Source organism: Myotis lucifugus, unplaced genomic scaffold (assembly GCF_000147115.1).
Source record: "Myotis lucifugus unplaced genomic scaffold, Myoluc2.0 scaffold_809, whole genome shotgun sequence".
In the NCBI taxonomy this organism is placed as follows: Eukaryota; Metazoa; Chordata; class Mammalia; order Chiroptera; family Vespertilionidae; genus Myotis; species Myotis lucifugus.
Window position 1 is genome coordinate 133575 of NW_005871857.1, and position 27072 is coordinate 160646.

The window sequence follows — 27072 nt, forward strand, 5'->3', positions numbered from 1 at the left end:
GCGCCCTCAGCCACCAGCCCGCACCCCGCGCACTCCGCACCTTAGTATTTTACTTCAGCACTGCGCCTCCTCTGATTCTCGGTTCCTCCTAGTTGTAGAACTTCCACTCAGCCAGCCTTCCTGTGGTTCTGGATGATGTCCGTTCCGTCTTTTAGTTGTATTTTTGAAGTGGTTGTTCGAGGCAGCAAACTCCGGCGTTAACCTATGCCGCCATCTTGGTTTCTCCTCTCTCTTATCATTGATGTTTCTATCTCTCTCCCTCCCTCCCTCTCTAAAATCAATAAAAATATATTTTAAAAGTATATATATATATATATATTTTATTGATTTCATGTCAACGCTCAACCACTGAGCCATGCAGGCTGGGTCTCTTAATTTGTTTTCTGTTTGTTTTTTTTAAATATAAGTTGAATCAGATAAATCTAGAGTGCTGGTGAAAAATACAGATTGCTAGTTGACTCACCCACGTGATTATTATCAGAAAGTTTGGGGAAGTATTGCTTTAAAAAGACATAAACCTTGAACTTTCGGAAAAGCTTGATTTCTCTCCATAGTAGCAAATTCCCCAAAGGTTTCATCGATTCCATCATCTTTTTTATTCATCTAAAAAGTTATTTGGAGAAAACACATAAGACATGATCTATGGAATTCAGATAATAGACTAAACATGTTTTGAGAGTTTTGCTTATACAATTTTTAAAACTTTTTTATGTTAATAAATGATATTTGCTCATTAGATGACTATTGTAGTCGAGTGGTACATGCAAATATGTGAGTCATTTCAACATTTCCTCAAATTTAAAAACACTGGAATTTGCCGTGGCCAGTGTGGATCAGTGGTTGGCCCAGGCACCAAAGGGCTTGGGTTCAGTTTCCCATCAAGGGCGTGTACCTGGGTCGCAGGTTCATTCCCTGCCCAGGTTCCTGGCCCCTGGTTGGGTGTGTTCGCAAGGCAACCAAGCAATGTCTCTCTCTCTCTCTCTGCCCCCACAACCCCGACTCTAAAAAGAAAAAATAAATCAATAGAGCGAATATCTTTGGGTGAGGATTAACAACAACAACAAAACAACAAACCACTGGAATTTTCTGACATTTGTGCAGGTTTTTGCCTTTCCAGGCTCACTGTCTACATGTACCAAGTGCTCAGTAAACGTGTGGAATGTCTGGAGACAGGAAATAAGTTTTGCGGCATACTGTAACATATCTGTGAAATGTTTAGTTACTAAGGACGTGCTTGATCTTAAATTTCTTTCAGGCGCTGTCTGAAAGCGTCACGTCTATCCAGGGAGGTTGTGTGGGGAAAGACGGCTACGACGAAATAGTAGTGTCCACATATTCAGGTAGGGTGAAGGGTAATAGGCAGTTGAAGGAAGAATGGATAATAAAAATATAAATTTAATAAATTGCTTTTGACACCTGTTTTTTAATGTGTTATTAGTAAGTCCCTCTTTTTAACATTTAAAAAATTTTTCATTTTCATTTAGTTATTTTTTACATTTTTTTATTGAATTTATTGAGGTGACATTGGTTAATAAGATTATATAGGTTTTGGGTGTACAATTCAATAATATTAGTATATCATCTGTGTATTGTACTGTGTGTTCTTTATCCCAAATAGTAAGTCACTCTTATCTATAGATTTAAAAAAATTATTGGTTAAAAAATAAGGGTATATTGATTTATAAAACAGTTAATATTTAAATAATACTTTTTACGCCTGGCCAGTGTGGCTCAGTGTTTGAGTATTGAGCTATGAATCAGGAGATCACTGTTTGATTCCCAGTCAAGGCACATGCCTGGGTTGTGGGCTCGATCCTCAGTGTGGGGCGTGCAGGAGGCAGCCGATCAGTGATTCTCATCATTGATATTTCTATCTCTCTCCCCATCTCCCATACTCTCTAAAATCAATACAAATATTTTAAAAAATGTTTGGCATATCACTAGTATCTTTGAAAGTTAAATAATATTCTTTGGTTTAAAAAGAAATTTAGTGTATGTTTTATTACTTAATATACATTAATATAAGGAATACACATTTGTTATAAAATCTTGCTTGCTTTTGACTAGGTCATTTTTACATTCTCACAACGTTATACAAGAGTTTAACAACATGAAAATAATTTTTGAAAAATGATTCTTATTCATCAGCTATTTTTGCATTTGTTAGAAATTTAGTTTTAAACTAAAATTGTAAATTAAATGAAAGATCTCCTTAATCATAGTTTGCTGGTATTTCAGGCAAAGCAAAAATGGTATCACAAAATGCTTACGTAATTTCCTTGTGGTTTGAATATTTTCCAGCTTCATTTCTTTAGTTCTTTTGTTTGGGTTTTTGGAGAGGAGTGTGTGCTGGAGTGAGGTTGGTGCTGGTGGAGGGGGCAGTGGGCTGGGTTTCCGTGGCCCGTCAGCGCTCACGGTTCGGTTGCATCCCTCCCCGCAGGCTGGGTGACGGGGCTGACCACGGAGCCAGTGCACAAGGAGGGCGGGCCCGGCGAGGAGCTCCGGCTCAACCAGGAGACGCAGCACAAACTCTCCTGCCTGCGGTAACGTTGCATTCGTTTGCCTGTCAGTCTTCGTCTCATGACGTGCGCAGTGGCTGCTGTTTTGGTTACTTATAGATGCAGGGTATTATATTGGAAGGAATCACACAGTCATTTATCACTTTTTAAATGAAAGTTTATCAGTTTGAGAAAATCAGCGGTAAATGCTGATGAATATTTTGGAGTGAGAAATACACTTTTCGTGTGCTGTGTATTGGCTTCTTCTTAGACCAGTGGTTCCCAAACTTATTTGGCCTACTGCCCCCTTTCCAGAAAAAATATTACTCAGCGCCCCCTGGAAATTAATTTTTTTAAAATTTTAATAGCAATTAAACAGAAAGATATATGTATTAACGTTTCTACCTTTTTCGTAAAATATAGTAAAGAAAGGTGTAAATTAGAAACATTGAAGTTTGAAATTATGAAACTATTTATTGAACTCAGAATAGAAAGGTAATACAAAAAAAGTTAAAACAAATGCACCTGTGGCCATCACCGCCCCCCTGGATCGCTGCAGCGCCCACCAGGGGGCGGTAGCGCCCACTTTGGGGATCACTGTCTTAGACGGAGAAGTATATCATTTGTGTGGGGATAGTGGTCAAGTTTTGCTTTTTACAGGCATTAAAGCACTCACACTGCTCGAACCGGTTTGGCTCAGTGGATAGAGCGTCGGCCTGCAGACTGAAGGTCCCAGGTTCGATTCCGGTCAAGGGCATGTACCTGGGTTGCGGGCACATCCCCAGTGGGGGGCGTGCAGGAGGCAGCTGATCGATGTTTCTCTCTCATCGATGTTTCTAACTCTCTATCCCTCTTCCTTCTTCTCTGTAAAAAAATCAATAAAATATATTTTAAAAAATATTTATAAAGCAGCTCACACCGATGGCTCTGCTCTCACTCATTCTGATGCTCACTGCTCCTGCGGGCCTCTCTGGATCTCTGACTCTGGCTTATACGTTTTCTTAGTGGAAATGAATAATGTTGACTTCCTTGGACCCAGGGACTGCTTTCTAACCATTCAAACAGTTCCATTGAAGAGGTGGGAGGGGCTGAAACTTAGTGACTGCTCTTCCTACTCCAACCCTTGCCATCTCTTGGGGGAGTGAGGGCCAGTATTTGTTGGCTGGCAGTTGAGAGTTCAGAAGTGTTCTGGTCCCCTAAAGCCTCACCACAGTTCTCCTCACACCCGTTCACCAAAGCCACCAGGACAGCAAGCTGTGCTGTGCGTGCAGCAAGGCGAGCAAGCAGAGCTCATGACGACTAGCTCCCACGCTCCCTCATGCCTTATGTTTACAACCAGGCGTGCCCTCCTGACAGCACAAGGCGCTTCTGTCCGCTCCGTTCATTCAGCACCTGGGACGTAGGTGCATGTGACGCACTCAGCAACCGTCTTTCCCTTGGTTCACTGCACAGATCCCCTCCTCTCCTCCCAGATTTTCTCCTAAGTTGGGTAGCTAAGCCCATGTTCAACCCCCCGTGACTGTCTGCTCTGTTTGCATATGGCCTTCCGGGTCACGGGGGCCACTGCCTGCACTGCCCGTGCAGTTCAGTCCCAGCATCCTCCCCAGCACTGGACCGAGTGCCTGCTGCTCCACGCCTCATGATCACCCTGTGGGCCCCAGATGTGGGAGCTCTGCAGCCTCCTCCTCATTGTGTCTGTCTCCCTCGTGTCTTATGAAAGGTGCATGTTCACTGGTTTCTGCTCAGGTCTGACGTGTTCCTGGGCCCGGACAGTCAGGTTCCCCTCCTCTTGGTGCTGTAGGTGCCGTGACCAGGTCCGCGTGTGAGTGTGGGCTGTCTGCAGCTGCCTCGATACTTACAGCTTTTATTAATGTGGCTCATGTGGGACTGAGTAGGTGTTTTAATTTTTAGATTAGAGATAAATAATATGGAATCGTTTAGTCAGTCCTATAAGCAGAAATTCTGTTCCTGTTAGTGTTACAGTTCTAGCTCAACCAATAAAAATCCGTTCGCTGCCCCGGCTGGGTGGCTCAGTTGCTTGGAGTGTCGTCCCGTACAGCAAAAAGGTTGCAGTTTCTATCCCTGGTCAGGGGGCATCGATATTTCTCTCTCATTCTTCCCCCTCTCTCTCACCCTTCCTCTCTCCCTTCCTCTCTCTAAATAGGTCCTTAGGTGAGGGTTAAAAGAATCCATTTTGCAGAAGTAAATGTCTCAAATTTTTATAGACATTTTAAGGACCTCAGATGTTTATACTTACAGGTGACAGAGTTGTATGTTTTCCTCCAGGAGTGAGTTGGAGCAGCTGCAACTTAAGGTAACACAGGAAAGAGAAAGGTATCAACAGTCTTCGCAGTCAAGCCAAGCGAAATCAGTGGTCCCTTCCTTCAGCATAAATGACAAGTTTACATTAAATAAAGACGATGCCAGCTACAGCCTCATCTTGGAAGTGCAGACGGCGATAGACAATGTCTTGGTGCAGGTAAGCAAAATGTCTGACCTGTAATGTGAGTGTTGGTCTTTTAAATGTTATATTTAGTTTAGATAGTACTTTCAAAGGCTTATTTTAGTCTCCCATTAGATTATCAGTTTGCTCATAAATTACCAAAATTATAGCTTTACTTTATCCTGTGCATATTAAACAAAAGGCTGAGGCACTTAAGTTTGAGGGTGAGTCAGAAAGGACACTAAGGATTTTGTACTTTGGCTAACCTTTAAGAAAATCGTAACAGAGATGCAACTTAGAAATCTGCAGCATTTAATGCCCTTATTAGAACCTTTAAGCTTCAAATACTGAAATAAACAGCCCGCAGTACAGCTTGCATTACCAGCTCTTAGGGAGGTCAGTGGGCAAAGAACATAATCCCGAAGGTGAAATGTAGGGATAATACTGTACAACTTCATGCTTCAATATATTTAATGATTTCTTTAGTTGGAGTGACAAGGATGATAATACAAAGAATGGAAAACAAGGAAATGAAAGAAAACCCATCAGAAAATGAGAAAAGACTAAGGGGAGGAAGATAAGCTTTTAAAAGACGTGGATGAGAGATCAGATTATCAGTCAAAACATAAAGGCAGAAATCTCTCCTAATTCTAGCTCAGTACTGCCGCCTGGAACACCTCAGGAACCACATACACAGAGCACAGCGCAGGCATCGGCCTTGAGACTGCCTGTGGGGGCTGGATTGGGGAGGGGGGATGAGAAGTACAGACTGGTGGTCACAAAACAGTCACAGGATGTAAAGCACAGTGTGGGGAATATGGCCAATAATATTCTAAGTATGTGGCATGCCAGGTGGGTACTGGGAATGTTGGGGGGAACACTTTGTATTGTATATGATTGTCTAACCACTGTGCTGTACACCTGAAGCTCATCTAATCTAATAATAGACAAACATGGTAATTAACCGTACCTCCGATACGCTTCCCATTCGCTAATCAGGGCAGTATGCAAATTAACTGCCAACCAAGATGGCGGCCGGCAGCCATGCAGCTGAAGCGAACATGAGGCTTGGTTGCCCTGGCGATGGAGGAAGCCAAGGTTCCCCAGCTGCCGCTGCTGGGCTCTGAGCTGCACTCTAAGCAACTATGTTGCAATTATAGAAGCTAAACAAACCCCAGATACCTGCTTTCAGCCAACTGGGCCTCAGCGAGCAGGACCGCAACAGTGTTTCAATTATAGAAGCCAAACAAAGCCCAAATACCTGCTTTCAGCAGCCGAGGTCTCAAGCTGGAGCCCGGCCTCAGAGCTAAAGCTGGCTCTCAGCTCCAGTGACAGACATAGAAGTTAAATAAATCCCAGAATTAAAAAAAAAAGAAAAAAAGGAGAGGTTGGGAGCTTCAGTCTGCCAGTGGGTGTGGCCAGCCTGAAAACGGCCCTCAGCCCCTCACCCAGACTGGCCAGGCACCCCAGTGGGGACCCCCACCCGGAAGGGGGTGCGACCAGCTGCAAACAGCCATCAGCCCCTCATCCAGGCTGGCCAGGCACCCAAGCAGGACACCCACCCTGATCCGCGACACCATTCAGGGCAAACCAGCCGGCCCCCACCTGTGCACCAGGCCTCTATCCTATATAATAAAAGGGTAATATGCAAACTGACCCTAACAGCAGAAAGACTGGGAATGACTGGTCACTATGACACACACTGACCACCAGGGGGCAGACGCTCAATGCAGGAGCTGCCCCGTGATGGTCAGTGTGCTCCCACAGGGGGAGCTCTGCTCAGCCATAAGCCAAGCTGATGGCTGCCAGTACAGCAGTGGTGGTGGGAGCCTCTCCTGCCTCCTCAGCAGCACTAAGGATGTCCGACTGCAGCTTAGGCCTGCTCCCCGCTGGCAAGTAGACATCCCCCGAGGGCTGCCGGGCTGCCAGAGGGATGTCTGATTGCCATCTTAGGCCCAATCCTCCGGGGAGCAGGCCTAAGCCAGAAAGTGGTCATCCCCCGAGGGGTCCCAGACTGCGAGAGGGCACAGGCTGGGCTGAGGGACCCCCACGCCCCCAAGTGCACAAATTTTTGTGCACCGGTCCTCTAGTCCTATATAATAAAAGCCCAGTGACCAAAACGGAACAACCATGGCCCAGCCAGCCCCAACCCCCAGCAGGGACCCCTACCCCAATCAGGGGTATGGCCGGCCTGCAAACTGCCTGCATCCCCTTACCCCAGCCAGCCCCGCCCCTTGGCAGGGACCCCCCCACCCTTACTGGGGGCGTGGCCAGCCTGCAAATCACCCATGGCCCCTCACCCCTGCCGGCACCGCCACCCAGCGAAGACCCCCACCCCGATCCAGGGCCCCCATCAGGGCAGGCGGTTGCTCCCCACCCGTGCACTGGGCTTCTATCCTATATAATCCTATATAATAAAAGGGTAATATGCAAATTGACCCTAATGGCAGAATGGCCACTCAATCAGTCACTATGAGGTGCACTGACCACCTCTAGGTCCCTTTCCTCAGCCGGCAGGCTCCAATCGCCTGATGGCGAACGGGGAACTGGGGGTGAGTAGTGGGAGATGCCGGTGGCGCCAGGACAAGGCCCCCGCCCGACAAAGTTGCCCCACACACAGAGGGTGACCCACAAAGGGGGCAGGGACGGCGAGCAGGGGCGAATGCCCCGACCTCTCGGTCCCTTCCCCAAGCCAGCAGGTTCCGATTGCCCAATTGTGAACAGGGGACCAGGGGTCGGTGGCGGCGGGGGGCGGGGCCGGGTGCAGGCGGCCGGGGAAGATGGCCGTAATTGCGGGCCAGGGCTAGGGACTGTATCCACACACGAATTTTGTGCGTCAGGCCTCTAGTACTAAGTAATATGGAATGTGAACGGTAATTTAAAAATAAAATAAAAAAAAGAAACTACCTCTCCAGAGAGACCAAAAATTCTCTCCTGTCTGTGTTACAGCTGAGGTTAAAATCAATAAAAATGAAATGATATAGTCAGAAGGCCATGTGAGTATTTGCAGCCTCTGGAAACATTTTAGCACTGACAGAAATAGACAGGATTATGCTTTTTTTAAAAAATATATTTTAATTGGTTTTTTTACAGAGAGGAGGGGAGAGGGATAGAGAGTTAGAAACATCGATGAGAGAAAAACATCCATCAGCTGCCTCCTGCATACCCCCTACCGGGGATGTGCCCGCAACCAAGGTACATGCCCTTGACTGGAATTGAACCTGGGACCCTTCAGTCCGCAGGCAGATGCTCTATCCGCTGAGCCAAACCGGCGAGGGAGAAGATTATACTTTTAAGGGGAGAGTGAGATGATATTCTATGACTTCTGATCTCCCAAATTAGAAAACAATATAATACTTATTCTCTATTATTATTCTCTACTTATTTTCTAGAAGTACATATTATCAAATATAAGAGAATTTATACTCTCAACTTTGAAGATGAACATAAGGAAACCCCTTAAAGAAAATAGGTTTTGAGAAAAAGTTTTAATTTTCCACCTGAACCTTTTTTTAATGTTGGCTGCAGAGTGATGTCCCCATAGACCTGCTGGATGTGGACAAGAATTCCGCTGTTGTCAGCTTCAGCAGCTGTGACGCTGAGGTGAGTGAGAATAAGGATTTCCTCCGGCGACTTCATTCTTATTTTGCTATTTTGAATAAAGCCTACAAACACCACTAGGTTCTACATTTCTTCATCAGTTTCTCATTTCATAACCTTCCCCTCAAAACCTGCTTCTGCCCTGTCTTCATCCTCAGGTAATCCAGAAACCCGCCGTCCTAGATCCTTCCCTCTCTGACCGTGAAATCCGATTAGTTCCTGCCAGTCCTCCCGCTGTCCTGCCCCCTCTGCTCCCTCCACTGCTCTCAGCCGTCCAGCCCGCCCCCTGCTTGCCTGAACCACTCCCTCATCCCCTTTCTCTGTCGCCAGGATGCCCCGCTTCCAGCTGTGCTGTGCACTGTGGTGACAGCTCTCCCTAAACGCAGGCATCACCGAGTCCTGTCTGAGCCTCCTCGTGTCCTGTGGCCTGTGAGCTAGATTCCTCCAGGATTCACTCTGCTTCCAGCTCCCACTGTCCCTCACAGCTCCACCTTCCTCATGCCCATTATTCCTGCCTCGCTGAAGTGCTCGACGGTTCCTGAAACTGCGATGTAGTCTTACACGTTCCTACGTTCGAACGTGCTCAGTCCCTGCCAGCCCTTCCTCGCTTTCTCTGGGCTTGTTGGATCTTGCTTATTGTTCATCAGCAGACATTATTGAGCACTTACTGTGTGCAGAGCGCCAAGGATGAGACTGTGTTGGAGCTTCTGGACGCACTGTACCGCTGGGGAGCAGCCTGTGAGGACGGGCTCTGAGGAGGAGGGAGGGAGGGAGGGAAGCAAGGGCTGCCATGGCTGCGTGCCCAGCAGCCGAGCAGCAGACAGGCCGCAGCGGGCATGTGGTTCTACACAGACAAAAGGGAGGAGTAAGAAGAACAGATAAAGAACAAAGTTGATCGCTATATTAGGGAATAATTTTCAACATAACATAGTTTCATCGTAAAGCTTTTTTTCTTGATAAGAAATTTTGTAACAGTTGTATTGTGTTATATACGGTTTGTCATCCCTGTTTGCCAATTATAACAAAACATTAGGGTCTACATTTTTATCATCATTTTAAAAATTAATATAAACATAAGATCTCTCATTTGTAAATTACTGTGAAAGAGTAACCTATTTACATCACTGCTGGATTCTTGGGAATGAGTTTTTATACTAATTTAAACCTGCTTTCTGGCACGATAGCTTTATAAAAACTTTACTGGGGGATTTCAAGTACATACAGCAGTGGAAGAATAGTAGCATTATCTTCGTGTACTCATCACCGACTTCAACATATGGCCAGTCTTATTTTATGCTACTTTAGTCGTTTAATATTTAATTTCAAGAAGTTATAATACTTGAAGTTATCTCAGCAACTTAATTCAGCAAACATTGAATTCCTGCAGTCAGCCATTGGTGGAAATACAGAGATGAGATATTTCTCAGTCCTCTGTGTTTGTGAAAATCAAAGACATCCTATACCAAACATTGATGTCTTTGTGTTTATAATATAAACATTAGGAGTTTTTACTATCCATTACATTTTTAGAAAACAGTATTTTAAAATGTTATAGATATTCAAGATGGAAAGAGCATGAGCTTTAGAGTCTTCGAAGACATGAATTTGAATTCATGTGAAATGAATTCTCCAGTTTTATTAATCACTGGCTTTTGGGGAGTTAACCCAACCCCGCATGCCTCAGTCTCTTCATCTGTAAAACTTACGGCATAGGAATAAGCAAGAAGCCTTTAGCACAGCGCCACCCACAGGAGAGTGAGTGCTTGGCAGACGGTGACCATTATTGATGCTGTTTGTTCTGTTAAAAACATGGATTCATCCTTTTCCTTCACTTTGAATTCTACCCAGTCCAGTGACAACTTTCTTCTCGCCACTTACCGGTGCCAGGCAAATACCACAAGGCTGGAGCTCAAGGTAAAATGTTTGAAGTTACCTTTACTTGAAAGTCTGAACTTTGTTTTCTTATATCAGTATATTTTACAACATAAGATATAATTTCTTTGCATTAAATTTCTCCCTAAAATGAGTCATTTTTGAGTAACTTTTGAATAATCTCTTAGGCTTTAATTCAGCCCAGACCACGCTCTCTGCTGGTATCACTTAACCAAGCAACTTCTCTGAAATTCCCAGTTCTTCATTTCCTCCCACTGGACATTTGTTTTCTAATTTTCTCTTACGGAAAATTTCAAACATGTGATCGTGAGGACTCCAGCCCGCCCGGTGTCCACTCACAGTAGTCTTGTTTATCCTCTCATTCTCCATTGCAAATCATTTTGAAGCAAATATTTTGAAGGATATTTTATCATTTCACTTGTAAATAAATGTTTTGGTACATGTGTTTAAAAGATAACTCTTATTTTAAAAACATAACCACAAGCCCTAGCTGGTTTGGCTCAGTGGATAGAGCATCAGCCTGCGGACTGAAGGTCCCATGTTCAGTTCCGGTCAAGGGCACATACCCAGGTTGTGGGTGTGATCCCCAGTGGGGGGCGTGCAGGAGGCAGCTGATCAATGATTCTCTCTCATCATTGATGTTTCTGTCTCTCCTCTCTTCCTCTCTGAAATCAATAAAAATATTTTTTAAAAAAAAAACATATAACATAAGAAAAATTAACAGTAATTCCTAGATGTCATCAAATATTTACTGTTCAGATTTCACTAACTTCTTCTTAATCCTCACCTGAGGCTGTGTTTTATAGATTTTAGAGAGGGGAAGGGAGAGAGAGAAACATCGATCTGTTACCTCCCATATGAGCTCTGACTGGTGCTTGAACCGGCACCCTAGGTATGTGCCCTAACCGGGAATCGAATTGGAGTCTTTCGGTGCACAGGACGATGCAACCAACTGAGCCACCCAGCTGGGATGATTTTTGTTCCCAAGGATTTTTTTCATGGATTTTTTTAGAGAGAATGGAAGGGAGGGGGAGAGACAGAGAGAGAAACATTGATGTGAGAGATATCAGTGGTTACCTCCCACATGTGCCCCGACCAGGGCCGAGGGCCAAGCCTGCACCCGAGTTACATGCCCTTGACCAGAATCACAACCACGGCCCTTCAGTCCACAGGCTCTACCACTGAACCACACTGGCCAGGTCAGGTCATTTGGTTGTTGACGTATCTATATTTTCCTACTACCTGGACTTTTCTGGTTCCATTCCAGTGATATCATTTGTTACTATTTATTCTAGAGAAAATCTTTTAAAGTATTTTAGCAACATAATTACTTCTATAATTAAATATTGATTTTAGCACATAAATCTGTTTTGGTTATTTAATTTGTAATGTGAGATTAATTTTTTTATTTTTGATACACTTATGATCTAAACATTAAGGAGAACAATAATGTTTTTCTGGTATTGCTGATCTTCTGAGTGTTTTTTTCAAGAGAGATGCTGCTACACAATTTTTTTACATAGAGTTAAGGAAGTTTCAGTTAAATGAAATTTTTTTCTAAACAATTTATTTTAGTCTACATTAAGTCCCCTTTCATGTATTTCAAAAGAAAAGTTAACTGGAATAAGTTTATTACTAAAGGAATATACTTAAGCATATTTTATGTGACCTAATTAAACATTTTAAGTTACATTTTTACTGAGCAAGATGGTGCCAATTCATTTGGAAGCAGGCCTGAAAATATTAAAAAGCTATGTTCTTTTTTTTAATTGGGTACAAACGTTTTTGTAGTTCAGAGAAAAGAATAAGTGCCTGAAAGAGCCAAGAGAACTATGAAAAAGAAGAAAAGGTGGGACTTATCTTGCCGTGGGGTAAAACATACTATGTGACTGTGATGAGACAGACGCCTGCTGTTGTAGGGTATTTATAAGGCCTAAATAAATAGACCATCCAACAAAATACTCTGTAGGAATAGACCCAGCACACATTTATGGGAATGCAACGTGTGGCATTTGTATGTAGAGAAAGATTCACTAAGTTACTATTTCTTTTTAAAAATAGGTGTTGGCACAACTAGCATTCATCTGGAAGAAAATTAAGCAGCTACTTATGTCATATATAAAAATATTTAGATGAATTAAGTACCTAGTTATTTAAAAAAGGAAATTTACTTGTCTTCCAGATAATGGGTGAATATCAATAAAATATAAAGACTACCTGTAAGTTGTTATAAAAAGACTACCCAGCCCTGGCCGGTGTGGCTCAGTGGATAGAGTGTTGGCCGGCAGACTAAAGGGTCCCAGGTTCGATTCCGGTCAAGGGCACGTACCTCGGTTGCAGGCTCCTCCCCGGCCCAGGCCTTGGTTGGGGCAAGTGCAGGTGGCAACCAATCGGTGTGTTTCTCTCACATCGATGTTTCTCTCTGTCTCTCCCTCTCTCTTCCACTCTATAAAAAAAAAAAATCAATGGAAAAATATCCTTGGGTGAGGATTAAAAAAAAGACAAAACTACCCAGCCCAGCTGATGTGGGCATTCGACCTGTGAGCCAGGAGATCACGCTCTATTCCCAGTCAGGGCTGGATCCCCAGTGGGGGGCGTGCAGGAGGCAGCCGATCCATGATTCTCTCTCATCATTGATGTTTCTCTCTCGCTCCCTCTCCTTTTCTCTCTGAAATCAATAAAAATACATATATTTTAAAAAACTACCGAATAAGGAAAATAGGCAAAGGATATGGATAGTCAATTCACAGAAGAGGGATCAAAATGTTCTACCTCATTATTAGGGAAATTCAAATTAAAATAACCAAAAAACAGTTTCTGCTGCTCTGACAGGTTGGCAAAAAATTGTACAGAGCGACATCACCCGGTGGCAGGGAGGAGGAAAGGGCACTCAGTCCTAGCTGGAGGGAATGACAAGTGTCACAGTCCCTCATTTGGAGGAATCGGTTTCACAGCAATAGGATCACAGTGTTGTACGCACGGAAGTGTGACTGCAGCATTGTTTGTAGAGGCAGAAAAGTGGAACCAAAGTGGACACTCGATAATTTAATGGTGGGTTAAATAGCTGCTTTCATTCCAAAGAATAGTACACAGCTGCGATAAAGAGTGTGTCGATGCATTCCTGGTAACGTGGAGCACATTCCTGAAAAACACATACTGCAGATGAAACCTCTGTGTATGTATGTGTTTATTTATAACTAGAGGCCTGATGCACAAAAATTCGTGCAAGAATGGGCCTTCCTTCCCCGGGCTGCCGGCACTGCCTTCACTCCGACCGGAGCCGCCTTTCTGCCTTCCCACGCTGCCCAGAGGCCCAGAGCAGCTGGGGCGGTGCGGAACACCTGCGCCCCGCCCTGCCCCCGACCGCTCGGCGCCTGTGTATGCAAATTATTCCGCCATCTTTGTTGGGTTAATTTGCATACTCACTCCTGATTGGCTGGTGGGTGTCATGAAGGTACAGTCAATTTGCATCTTTCACATTTATTAGTGTGGATGACATAGATATGAAGAACGGTGTGTAAGAAACTCACCTGTCTTTTTATTTTTCGCTAAAAGTATTACAAAGGGTATTACATAAGTGTCCTTTTTTCCCCCCCGCCCTTGACAAACCCCTGCCCTCCTCTACCCCCCAGTGTCTTATGTCCATTAGTTATGGTTATAGGGATGCATACAAGTCCTTGGGTTGATCTCTTACTCCCCTCCCTCCTGTCCCCCAACCCTCTCTGGCCTTCCCCCACTGCAGTTTGACAATCAGTTTGAGGCAGCTCTGCCTCTATATCTATTATTGTTCAAAAGTTTGTAATGGTCTTAATTATCCATGAAAGAGTGAGATCATGTGGTATTTTTCCTTCATTGACTGGCTTGTTTCACTTAGCATAATGCTCTCCAGTTCCATCCATGCTGTTGCAAATGGTAAGAGTTCCTTCTTTTTAACAGCAGCGTAGTATTCCATCGTGTAGATATACCACAGTTTTCTAATCCATTCATCTACTGATGGGCACTTAGGCTGTTTCCTGATCTTAGCTATGGTGAATTGTGCTGCTATGAACTTAGGGGTGCATATATCTTTTCTGATTGGTGTTTCTGGTTTCTTGGGATATATTCCTAGAAGTGGGATCACAGGGTCAAATGGGAGTTCCATTTCCAATTTTTTGAGGAAACTCCATACTGTCTTCCATAGTGGCTGCACCAGTCTGCATTCCCACCAGCAGAGAAACTCACCTGTCTTGTTTGACATCAGTAGGAGGGGAGTGACAGGGAGGTGAAGACGGTATGAGGACAGGCAGCAATAAGGGGAAAATGTGATTGTTAAAAGTAAAAACAAAGATATTTATGCTATAAATAGAATTTATGTGAAATTATATATTTGTTTTTGTACATCTATATAGAGAGATATGAAAGGATGGCTACCAAGATAGCAATAATGATCATCTTTCTTGATCATTAGAATATTTAAAATAAGGAATATGAATTATGTAACCAGAGAAAGAATTATGACCTCTTATTGTGGAAAAGTTAGGTGCAGCTTCCTCTGTAAGATTATGTGTAAGCGTAACCTTCATAAAGAAACGCTGGTGCTCGCTTCAGCAGCACATACGCTAAAATGGGAACGTACAGAAAAGATTAGCGTGGCCCCTGCGCAAGGATGACATGCAGATTTGTGAATTGTTCCAGATTAAAAAAAGAAACCCTAAAATATAGCTTTATCATAATTTTTACTTTCTTTATTCTTCAGTATTTCTTTTCCTTTTATCTTTCCTGTCTTCCCAATATTTGTAGTGTAACGTTTGCAAAAAATCTTGCTTTAAACTTGTATTTATTTTTCCCATTCAGGGAAAACATTGATTTTTCCCCCCTCCCCCTCACATTCCAGGAAAAGTGTGAGTTAAATATCAGATTAGAGAAGCCACCTTTGTAATACAAGAGGGAGTACCACCCCTGGCATGGATTTCAGCCTAGAGGAGCTGAGGGGCGGGAGGGAGAACTGGGCAGCTCTCCACCTCTTCTGAGCTGAGGTCTTAGTTCACTGAATCACGGTCTTCTGTTAACCGGTTTTGAATTCCCAGGATAGCCCACCAGCCATATTCAAAATAGCTCAAAAGAATTTCCTAATCTAAATATGTCATAATAGATTATGAGTCTGCTTCTACTTATAGAAAGTCAAGAGTTAAGTTCTTGGCAACATTTTCTGTCAGTAGATTTTTAAAAATATATATTTTTATTGATTTCAGAGAGGAAGGGAAAGTTAAAAACATCAATGATGAGAGAGAATCATGATTGGCTGCCTCCTGCACGCCCCCTTCTAGGCATGTGCCCTTGACCGAAATCAAACCTGGGACCCTTCAGTCTGCAGGCCGACGCTCTATCCACAGAGCCAAACCAGCTAGGGCTGTCTGTAGATTTTTATAACAGCAGCTTTATGCTATAGTACCCCCATTTCTGAGAAAATGAAATATTCCATATAAGTTTTCGTTATTTGAAAAACTCACTTATCCCTTCAACAAAAATGTCTAAATTCTAACCATTTTTATGTGAATCTTATAAAATATAGTATATGGTGTTTTTTGTTTTGTTCTGTTTTAATATATTTTTATTGACTTCAGAGTGGAATGGAGAGGGAGAGAGAGATAGAAACATCAATGATGAGAGAGAATCATTGATTAGCTGCCTCTCGCTGGGGATCAAGCCCGAAACCAAATGTGCCCTTGACTGGAATCAAACCCGGGACCCTTCAGTCCACGTGCTGATGCTCTCTCCACGGAGCCAAACCGACTAGGGCTATAGGACAGTGTTTTTAAATGTGTTAGGGTAGTATATGGCAATGTATGTTTTTTGGAATGGTATAGACCTTTTGAGCTCGGCGTGTCAGCATTTTGAAAAACCCTAACTTAACTCTGGTGCCGTGTCACATAGAGAAATTTTTTGATATTTGCAACCATAGTAAAACAAAGATTTATATTTTTGATATTTATTTTATATATTTAAATGCCATTTAACAAAGAAAAATCAACCAAAAAAATGAGTTCGCGTGTCACCTCTGACACGCGTGTCAGAGGTTTGCCATCACTGGTCTAGACAGATGACCTGAAGACGTGTGGTGGGAACAGCTTCAATAGGTGGGTTAATTTTGCTTTCCCCTACCAAAACCTTGCTTTACTCTAGTGATAAAAAGTAGCTGTTTAATAGAATATCATTATTTTCTTCAAAATATTACAGAAGAGATGAAGGCCTACGTGCCTGAGTACTTGTGTTGACCATTCTAAAGATAATGCTTACATTGCTGGGTTAGTCTTACTTTCTTTCCTCTTCTGTGTTGAATCAGATTCGCTCCATTGAAGGCCAGTATGGCACGCTTCAGGCATACGTGACTCCAAGAATCCAGCCCAGAACCTGTCAGGTCCGCCAGTACCTTATCAAACCCCTTTCACTCCATCAGAGAAGCCACTGTATCGATCGTGACAGGTAGGACCAAGGCAGGAGTGTTTACTTTTAGGGCATTACATAGTGCAGAGAAACTTGCCTATAATTTTTTAAAAATGTGTTTGTATTGATGTTTTGGAGAGAAAGGAAGGGAGAGAGAGACAGAAGGAAGGAGAGAGAGAGAGAGATCAATGTGAGAGAGCAACATCCATCTTTTACCTCCCGCACGCGCCCAACCAGGGATTGAACGTGCAACCTGGGTGTGTGCCCTGAACTGGGAATCGAACTGGTGACCTATCTGTGCATGGGACAGCGCTCAACCAACTGAGCCACACTGGCCAGGGCAGCTTGCCTTTCATCGTCACGGTGTAAGTTCTGGTAGATACGTGTCCATTTCACTGAAAGGCTGTGGAGTGGTATTCCTACCGATGTAGGCCTGTGTCTGCTGTCGGGGGCTGCCTGGAGCTGCACTTCCCCTTTCGCTTGGACCCGTCCCGCGATCAGCAGTCACCGTTTCGCTTTAGCGTTTCCTGTGAACAGGCCCTTGGTGCGTTGGCCTCAAATATTCTATTTCCTCTGTTCCACCTCAGGAAATACTCGAGCCATTGACTGCGGTAATCGGCTATTTCCCACTTCCCCTATAGCTTAAGCATCCTCCTGTTGGTAGTTTTTCACTTCCTGAAGGTGAGAGACAGGGCTTAAACGAGGGAGAAGGGGAAGAAATGGGTCATTGAATACTTCCCTGTGCCTTGCATTGTGCTAGGGCCTTAGGTATCGTTCAAGTCGTGCAGCAAGTCAGGTGGCAATGTCCCCATTTTACAAATGAGACCGGGAAGCCTGGGGAGGAAGTAACTTGCTGACATAAGAAACAGCTAAAATGTGAGACCGCAGCCCGTTTTCCTATTGCAGCTTGTAATGGTACTGAAGAGTCCCGGGTTCGATTCCGGTCAAGGGCATGTACCTGGGTTGCGGGCACATCCCCAGTGGGAGATGTGCAGGAGGCAGCTGATCGATGTTTCTCTCTCATCGATGTTTCTAACTCTCTATCTCTCTCCCTTCCTCTCTGTAAAAAATCAATAAAATATAATCTTGCCTCTGTTCTTGTGTGACTGTGGGGACATAACCTAATCTCTCTGGGCTTTAGTTTTCTTATCTGCAAATGAGACGGTGGCCTGGATGACCTCAAAATCTCTTCTAGTTTTAGGTCCCTTAATTCTGTGTCTTTTTAGAATTCCTCTGAGCCTTTAATTCCACAAATTTACATTTTTAAAATCTTTATAATTATCCACTTGATTTATTTAAAATCTGTTTCACTCCCTTGTATGTGTGTGCGATTTCACAAGATAGAACAAATCATTCCACATCCCTGCAAGATGGAGGTACTGAGCCCTCCTGGCCCCGTGGCCCGCAGCCGGTAAGCCGTGGAGTGGGTTTCAAGCCCTTGTCCGTCTTCCTCAGAAGCCCAGTCCTGTGCTGTCACATGACCTCATTATTTCTCTAAGGAGATTCTTATATGTTTTGATAGTTTGTACAGTAGGAGTATTAGGTGAACTTTTAAAAAATGAAATATGCCTGGGTAAACTGGATTTCATTTGTAAAGATCTTATAATAAAAACAAGCTATTTGTGTCCCCTGGCTGGGAAAAGCAGAGGTATAGATACTCTTTCTCTCTTTCATGAAATCAGAATGTTCATTCATCGGATGGGTAAGATTAATCTGAGAAAAATTAAACAAATGTAAACAAGTTTATATTTGGTTAGCTGTTATTGCATAATTCTGTTTGTTAATGTGTTGTGTACATCAAATACACTTCCACACGCAAAGGTGTCCTCTGCTGTGAATTACAGACCCATGAACACGCTGACTTTAACGGGCCAGTTCAGTTTTGCGGAAGTTCACTCCTGGGTGGTGTTTTGCCTTCCTGAGGTTCCCGAGAAACCTCCGGCCGGAGAATGCGTGACATTTTACTTCCAGAACACCTTTCTGGACACACAGCTGGAAAGCACCTACAGGTAAAGCAGCTCGTTACCAGTTCACAAGTGTGTGGGGTGTTTTAAGTGTGTTTTTTTAATTGATTTTTAGAGAGAGAGGAAGGGAGAGGGAGAGAGAGAAACATCAATAATGAGAAAGAATCATCGATTGGCTGCCTCCTGCACGCCCCCTACTGGGGATCGAGCCAGAAACCCAGGCCTGTGCCCTGACCAGGAGTAGAACCAGTGGCCTCTTGGTGCGTGGATCCACACTCAGCCACTGAGCTAAGCCAGCCAGGCCACAGGGGTTTTGATATAAATGAGCTTCTACACTTTCTTTGTTTTAAAGCAGGAACAATTTGTAAATAATAGATTTGAAACCTGTACTATTCAAGAGAATCTATTGAAAAACAAGCAGAATTAATGAATTTTTAAAAATGATTGAATGAAGATTCACATGGCCTGGACCAGCAGCTCGGTTGGTTAGAGTGTTGCCCTGTGACTCCAACGTTGCGAGTTTGATCCCTGGTCAGGGCACATGCAAGAGTCAACCAGTGAACGCAGAAACGAGTGGAACGACAAACCGATATTTCTCTTCCTCACTCCCTTCCTCTCTCTTTGAAATGAATAAATACATAAATTAAATTTAAAAAAAAGAAATAGCTCTAGCCGGTTTGGCTCAGTGGATAGAGTGTCGGCTGCGGACTGAAGGGTCCCAGGTTCCATTCCGATCAAGGGCATGTACCTTGGTTTCAGGCACATCCCCAGTGGGGAGTGTGCAGGAGGCAGCTGATGCATGTTTCTAACTCTCTTTCCCTCTCCCTTCCTCTCTGTAAAAAATCAATAAAATATATTTTAAAAAAAAGAAATATGCAGAAGTTACTTGATGAAACTTTGAAATGTTATTGACATAAAAGACTTGATTCAATGGGGTAATTAATAGACTGCATAGTGCTCAATAGGAAGACACTGTAACTGTGACAGTCCTTCCCAAATGTATGCAAAAGACGAAATGGCTCAGAACTTGGCAGCTGAGAACATGAGGCTTTTGAAGCCGGGGTGTCAGGAGGGGCGGTGGCTGGCTGCACGCCTTGCCTTCCCTCCCGCTCCTCTGCGGGGCTCCCTCAGGGCCTGGTTGTGAGCACAGAGCTGACCCTCCGCTCCTTCGATCCTCTGCTGAGTGTGAGATGGCTGCCTTCTCTCAGGGGATTTCTCCCTGTGCTCTGAGCCTCACCCCCCACTCAGGTCTTTGCATTCTCATCCCACTTCAGCTGTAGCTGTTCTTTGTTTGATCTTTTGTGTTTTTAATTTTGTTTTATGTGGAGGGGCTGAGTGGCTTCTCCTCTCCTGGTCTCTGTTCTTAGGGGTTCTTTTCCTAAGCAGGTTCTTGAACCGTTCTGCTTCCCAGCTGAGCTGTAGCATGCTGATTCTGGAAACTGCCTTTTGGGACCTGGAGCTCTCCGGAAATCTAACTGGTTTTAGGATCAGTCCTCGGAGCTGTTTCACTGTACCTTCCAGGACCTCATCTGTGTCCAAACCTGGAACAGTGAATGGCGCCTGTTTGAGTCCTACAGTGAGCCTCACGCTCAGGCATAGGCGACAATTCCACGTGCCTGGCACAGTGCACGTTTTGGTCTGTGTGCTGCCGAGGCAAGCAGCGTGTATATTTGTGTAATAGCATATCTTTGCTCTTTACCACTCTGTGTCCTTTAATATTCGTCCCTTATCAGTCACACTCTACTTATTCTTCAAGGCCCAACTCATAGCTACGTTTTCAAGTTTTTCTTGATTCTCTTCTCTATTCCCATGGCATTTTATTCTTACCTTCCTTAGGTATTTATTGTTATTTATTTGAAGTATATAATAATGTTTTTATGTAAGCTTGTATCTCTAAATTGGACTATAAGCTCCTCATGGGCAGAGTCTGTTTCTTTTTTATTTTATTTTTGTATTTTTATTGATTTCAGAGAGAGGGGAGGAGGAAGGGAGGGAGAAAGAGAGAGAGAGAAAAAGAGAGGGAGAGAGAGAGAGAGGTTTGTTGTTCCACTTATTTATACATTCATTGGTTGATTCTTGTATGTGCCCTGACCAGGGTCGAACCCACAACCTTAGAGTATCAGGACAATGCTCACCAACTGAGCTACCCAGCCAGGGCCAGAGTCTATTTCTTAATTATTTTTGTATGAACCCTCCAAGTGCCTCACACCTGGCTTTGAGCCTAGTGTTCTCAGTAAGTGTTTTTAGGGATCTGAGTGAAATGCGTGTGTGTGGAGGGAGCAGCCCTACCTGGGTGTGACTCTTGGCTCTGTGACCTTGTTGAGATTACTTCCCTCGCTGACCTGTAGTTTTCTCTTCTGAGGAGGGGAAATAATAGCACGTGTTCACTGAATTGTGGTGATTAAAGAAAACAAGCCATGCAAGGCACCCACAGTGTCAGGTGCTGTGTGTTAAATAGTAAATATCATCAGTTAAAATTAAAGACCAGTGAAAAGTCTCAGGATTTCTAAACTATAATTGGGATCAAAATTGTATGTATGTATTACTCATCTTTCTAGAACAGTGGTTCTCAACCTTGGCTGCACATTAGAATCACCTGGGAATCTTTTTAAAATCCTGATTTCTGGGCCTCATCCTCCGGAAATTCTGTTTCTTTGTGACTAATGTTGTGGCCCCACCCCATAACAAAGAAATAGAATTTCTGGAAAATGAGGCCCAGAAATCAGGATTTTAAAAAGATTCCCAGGTGATTCTAATGTGCAGCCAAGGTTGAGAACCACAGTTCTAGAAGAAAGAAGTCAGTAGCTACATACATAAAAGCTAAGCGACCATTATGACCAGACAGTAGCTATGACATGCACTGACCACCAGGAGGCAGGTGCTCAATGCAGGAGCTGCCCCCTGGTAGTCAGTTTGCTCCCACAGCCAACCTCCTGCAGCCAGCCAACTTCCCATGGTCCCTCCCCCCGGCCAGCCGGCCCGATTGGCCCCGATTGGGACTGGGTGAGGTGCCCCGATCGCCAGCCGGCCAAGGGACCCCGCCCACGCACAAATTTGTGCACCGGGCCTCTAGTTTGCCTATAACTAGTCAATACAAACTATTTGTGTGTATGAAAGCCAAACCAGAAGGCACATTAAATGATGAAAATGGTAGATGTTAACTGGGAAACGGAAATGTTTGGTCATCAGAAAAAAGAACCAGCACAAACGGCTTAGCCTCTAACAGGCGTTCCCCGCGCCTGTACCTGAGAGCGCGCAGCCCTGGGCCTCAGGACGCCATCATGGAGGCGGACCTCCCCGCTGCGCGGCTCTGTGTTGTCCTCTGGGCCGTCCGTGCAGCCCTGGTGGCAGCAGTGCCATCCAGCTTCGTATCTTGTCAGCTACCATGGAGTCTCTCCCCCACTAGTTCCAGTAAGAAAAGTCCCAGGATTGAGGACCATTGTTGAGCCGTGACCCGCGTGGTCCGTGGTGTGGAATGCACTGAGGCCAGGGCCAGCGAAGTCCTCGGGGTGAGAAGGTGAGGGGGGGAGTGGTTCCCCAAAGGAAAAGGTCCTGCGACCATACACGTGCGATGGATGCCCCCCCGGCCTGCGGAACAGAAGAGGCTACTCGTAGGTTTGCTGTCCGCCTCAGGGTGCAGCTGTGGTCGTGCTGTGATGGACATGAGCACATCAGAGAAAAACATACTCATGCAAGTAAGCACCGCTAGTTCACATACACGAAGGCTTGGCTGTTGGAATTTTATTTGTGAAAACACAAAAGCTGTTTTAAATGAAGGACATAGTATGACTTCACCTATCTTTAGGAGACATATCTGACATCTTTTGTTAAGTTTTACAGTATGTCAGAACTTGAATTAATATAACAGTAAAAGTTTACACATTTAAATATGCTTTCTATTAATGATGACATGTATATGTAGAGAAATCAAATGAAATCTAAACACTAGTTACAAAATATGTATTTACTGGGTGAATTTCCTTCTATATATTCATTTTGTAGAAAAGGAGAAGGAGTTTTTAAATCTGACAACATTTCAACTATATCCATCCTAAAAGATGTGCTCTCTAAAGAAGCTACAAAAAAGAAAATTAACCTCAACATTTCATACGGTAAAGAAAGAAAGAAAAATTAATCTTTTTCTTGTTTTGTTTTTTGGTTGTTGTTACAATAAGAATGTTTCTAATCAAAATGACTCTCTAACTGCGTCTGGCTGGACTCCTCCTAGAGATCAATGAGATGTCAGTGAAGCACACCCTGGGGCTCATCCACCCGAAGCTGGAGTACCAGCTGCTTTTGGCTAAGAAAGTGCAGCTAATTGATGCTTTAAAAGTAAGTGTATGTGCTTTGGACTCATGATCATTATTCTGTTGTGATGGGGTTTCTAAAGTTGTAAAGACTTTAAAGCTACACTGGATTGAATTTAAACATTAAGTGTCTTCTGTTTTTAATTTAAAATAAGGAATTGCAGGTTCATGAAGGAAATACAGACTTCCTGATACCAGAATATCGCTGCATTCTGGAGGAGGCAGAGCGCCTGCAGGAGGAGTACAAGAGGCAGCCGGCACACCTGGAGAGGCTCTATGGTTAGTGGGCTGTCAGAATGCCTGCCATGTCTCTGTTCTCCTGGCTGTTTGGGAGAAGCTGGGCAGGGGAGAGGCAAAGATTACAGCAATCACGAACCTATGACAGCCAGTTTGTTGCTTCCAATATTAATTTTGTCAAGTTTGTTCTAATATTTACTATTTTTAAATATTTTTTATTGATTTCAGCGGGGAAGGGAGAAGAGGGAGAGATAGGATGAGAGAGAGTCTTGATTGGCTGCCTCCTGCACACGCCCTACTAGGGATCGAGCCCAAAACCCAGGCAGGTGCCTTGACCGGGAATTGAACCGTCACCTTCTGGTTCATGGGTCAACACTCAACCACTGGACCATACCAGCTGGACCTACTATTTAATATTTTTACTCGATAAAATGCAAGTAAAATTAGGAAGTAAAATAAGTTTAATACAATAGACTTACATATATGAAGGAACCTGGTGTGAATGAATATAACTTATGAAGCATTATAGTTTAGGCTATAATTCACACCAGTAATTTTCAGGCTTTGTTGCTATTGTGAAAATCAACATGCAACATTTAATAATTGCAGCATAATAAGGGATAGATATGTGCTATGTCAACCCAAAACTCATTTTGCTTTGGTGGTAGAAATTGGGTGTTTCACAAATTATATTGAAAGAGAGCGAGAGTGGGTTGGAAGGAACAGCTTAAGAAAACTTGTTTTGCCATCATTACATGAGATCTGTGCATAGCACACCAATTTACCTATAGCATCTCCATAATCAGGTGGCATGTTTAATCCTTCGCACAGCTTTGCAAGGTAGATGATGTCTCCATTTCTCATTTTTAAACGGGAAGTCTGAGACTAAAGCATTTGCTGTCACACCGGTAGGAAGCGGCACAGCCTGCAGAACCTCCTCGCTGCCCCCCCCACCCCCGTGCCTGCTTTTTGCACTGTGTCAAGTCTTCTGTAGCATTAATTGGTGTCATCAGCCTACTCTGACCCTTCAGCCTGCGTAATGAATTTCTTATTTTATACCCAGAGACTTGCTCACAAGCTGTAATAATAAAGACCTAATATCTTAGTATTTACTAAATGGCAGGTGCATCACTCATCACCAATCCAAAACCCAGAAAGCTTTGAAAAGCAAAGCTTTTTCATAATTAATTTTGCATCAAATCTGACTTGGTCTGAATTAATGTGATGGCAAAACTTCACTTAAACTGGCATGAGGTTATTTGTAGTCTCTTTTATTCCACTAGTGTGGTTGTTTATCCATGTATTTGTAGCAGAAACATTGCTCTGTTGACCCCTTGGGTGTTACGCCATCTATGCTGTATTCCTTTTATTGTCTTTCTAAACTGAAAAATTCTCAAAACCCCAAATAGTTGGGGTTTTGGATAAAGGACTGACAGCTTGACTTAACCCCATTGTACACATGAGAGAACGTAAAGGTGCAATAATTTGCCCAGATCTTTGAACCTAGAAATATTTGCCTTTAGGTCAAATCCCAAGAATGGCCCACATACACTAGTAGATGGAAATTTATTTATTTATTTATTTGGTTAATCCTCACCCGAGGATATTTTTCCCACTGCTTTTTTCGGAGAAAGTGGAAGGGAGAGAGGGAGGGAGGGGAGGAAGAGAGAGAGAGAGAGAGAGACTTGAGAGAGAAACATAGTTTGGTTGCCTCCTACACAGTCCCAAACTGGGGGCAGGGAGCAAACCCGCAAACCAGGTACATGCCCTTCACCGGGAATCGAACCCGCAACCCTTTGGTACACAGGCTGACACTCTAACCACTGAACCACACTGGCCAGGGAGGAATATTCTAATTTAAATAAACGTGTTGAGAACTGAATCTCTACAGCAAGCATGTCAAACTCACTCAAAGGCTAATACGGGCCAAATAAGGTTTAAGATTATGTGGCCGCAAAAAAAACAAAAGCTTCAATTTTCATAAAAAAGTAGGTTTATTTCAGTAGAGACATGCTGAATACAAAGGGCTGAAATAAATGAGTCATCGTTAACATAAATAATAAAACATTTTAATAAAAATTAATACTTTTTCTTTAACATTCACTTAGCAGACACTGAATAACTGCACAAATTAATAACATAACACAAATAAACCTATTTTTCTTGTTCTCCGAAAGTGAAATATTTCCTGTTGCGCACACCAAACAAGTCAGTCCAAGACTAATGTGGCCATCGGCTGCTAAAATATTCGCTGCTGGTATTAGTGGAGAGAAATGGTGTGTCTGTACGTAAGGCGCGTAAGGGAAATGCATGCAACACGATTATAGTCATCAGTCGCTAGCGAACATTGTAGTTCGTTATTAGTAATTATGTATAACAGGATATTGTAAAAATTAAGTCATGAAATTTTTATTAACACGTTTCTTACATACCGTTATATTGGCTGGGCTGCAAAAATATTCGTTGTGGGCCGCATGCACCTGTGAGCCTCGAGTTTGACCTGCTTGCTCTGCACCATGTCCTCTGGTCAGCCCGAGTGAAAGGCCAACACCTGTGATGCCCTGTGTGCCAAGAGCATTGCAGAGTGGTCAGCAGTGGATGCCTGAAGCCATAGCCACAGCCAGTTGTTAAGAGAGTTACTAGCCAATGATTTATATTTTAAAACTTGCCTTAAAATCTCTCCAAAATAAGTATTTTTTAAAGCACCAATCCTTTTAGATTTGTTTATAAATAATGGAATTACAGGTGATTAGAAATAGATACCTAATCAATGACAGGAAATTAACATTTTCTTTATAGGGATGATCACCGATCTTTTTATAGATAAGTTCAAGTTCAAAGGCACCAATGTAAAAACCAAAGTACCTCTTTTACTGGAGATTCTGGACAGTTATGACCAAAACACACTGATTGCTTTCTTTGATGCTGCATGAAAGTAAGGTAAAGTTCTGGAGAAGTTGTCTCTTTAAATGAAAATGTTAAAACAAAATTACAAGCTAACTGTGCATACTTTATTTCAAACTACAGGCGGTGCACAAAATTTGTGCACGGGTGGGGACCCTGGGGGTGGCCTGTGGAGATTGGGTCCTCGCTTGCACCCCCAGCCTCGCAGTCCCGCAGCCCTATCGGGCACCCCGCCTTGGCCTGGCACCGCCCGCTCGCCTGCTCCACCATCCTGCCGCAGTCCCGCTGTCCTCGGGGCCCATCGGGGCCAGCAGTGCCTCGCCTCCGCCCACTGCCAGCACCGCGTCACCAATGGCCGCCATGTACCGCGCCGCTCCCTGGTGGTCAGTGTACGTCATAGCGAGCGGTTGAACTTCCGATCAATGACTGCCAGAGGGAAAATAAGCATATTAGGTTTTTATTATACAGGATACTTTTAAATATTATCTAAAAATATTTGAGATACATGATTTTTTTTTTAGTAATGCTTCATTTCTTTTGATGAATGCAACCTTTTAAAAATAAATAGCATTTTTATTCTTAAAATACAAGTAGAATGATTATAAGGGATTTTAATGAATTCTTTTGCAAGTGCTGTTTTAATTTTATGCTGAGAAATAATATTTGAAAAATAAAAATATATAGTGTGTGGACTAAAGTAGGTTTACAGTTTGCATGGGAAATTGTAATAATAAATAATAACACAAGACCCCTGCGCTGTGGCTTAGTGGTTGAGTGTCAACCTATGAGCCAGGAAGTCATGG

At 43.5% G+C, this 27072-nt stretch overlaps 1 protein-coding gene and 1 non-coding gene across 2 annotated transcripts in view; both read left to right on the forward strand.

Annotated features, from left to right (window-relative positions):
* Positions 1 to 26474, forward strand: part of BBS7 (Bardet-Biedl syndrome 7) — a 46983-nt gene extending 20509 nt beyond the window's left edge. Inside the window, exons 9-19 of the mRNA XM_006106344.3 lie at positions 1256 to 1340; positions 2441 to 2543; positions 4785 to 4977; positions 8470 to 8544; positions 10390 to 10455; positions 16757 to 16896; positions 18702 to 18866; positions 22824 to 22933; positions 23050 to 23153; positions 23284 to 23407; positions 26165 to 26474. Of these exons, the coding sequence (XP_006106406.1) occupies positions 1256 to 1340; positions 2441 to 2543; positions 4785 to 4977; positions 8470 to 8544; positions 10390 to 10455; positions 16757 to 16896; positions 18702 to 18866; positions 22824 to 22933; positions 23050 to 23153; positions 23284 to 23407; positions 26165 to 26298 (1299 nt within the window). The 3' untranslated portion in view covers positions 26299 to 26474. The remainder of the gene's footprint in view (positions 1 to 1255; positions 1341 to 2440; positions 2544 to 4784; positions 4978 to 8469; positions 8545 to 10389; positions 10456 to 16756; positions 16897 to 18701; positions 18867 to 22823; positions 22934 to 23049; positions 23154 to 23283; positions 23408 to 26164) is intronic.
* On the forward strand, positions 15009 to 15114 carry LOC111824006. The gene has a single exon (XR_002827123.1). It is a non-coding gene; the product is annotated as a U6 spliceosomal RNA (small nuclear RNA).
* Positions 26475 to 27072: the final 598 nt, after the last annotated feature.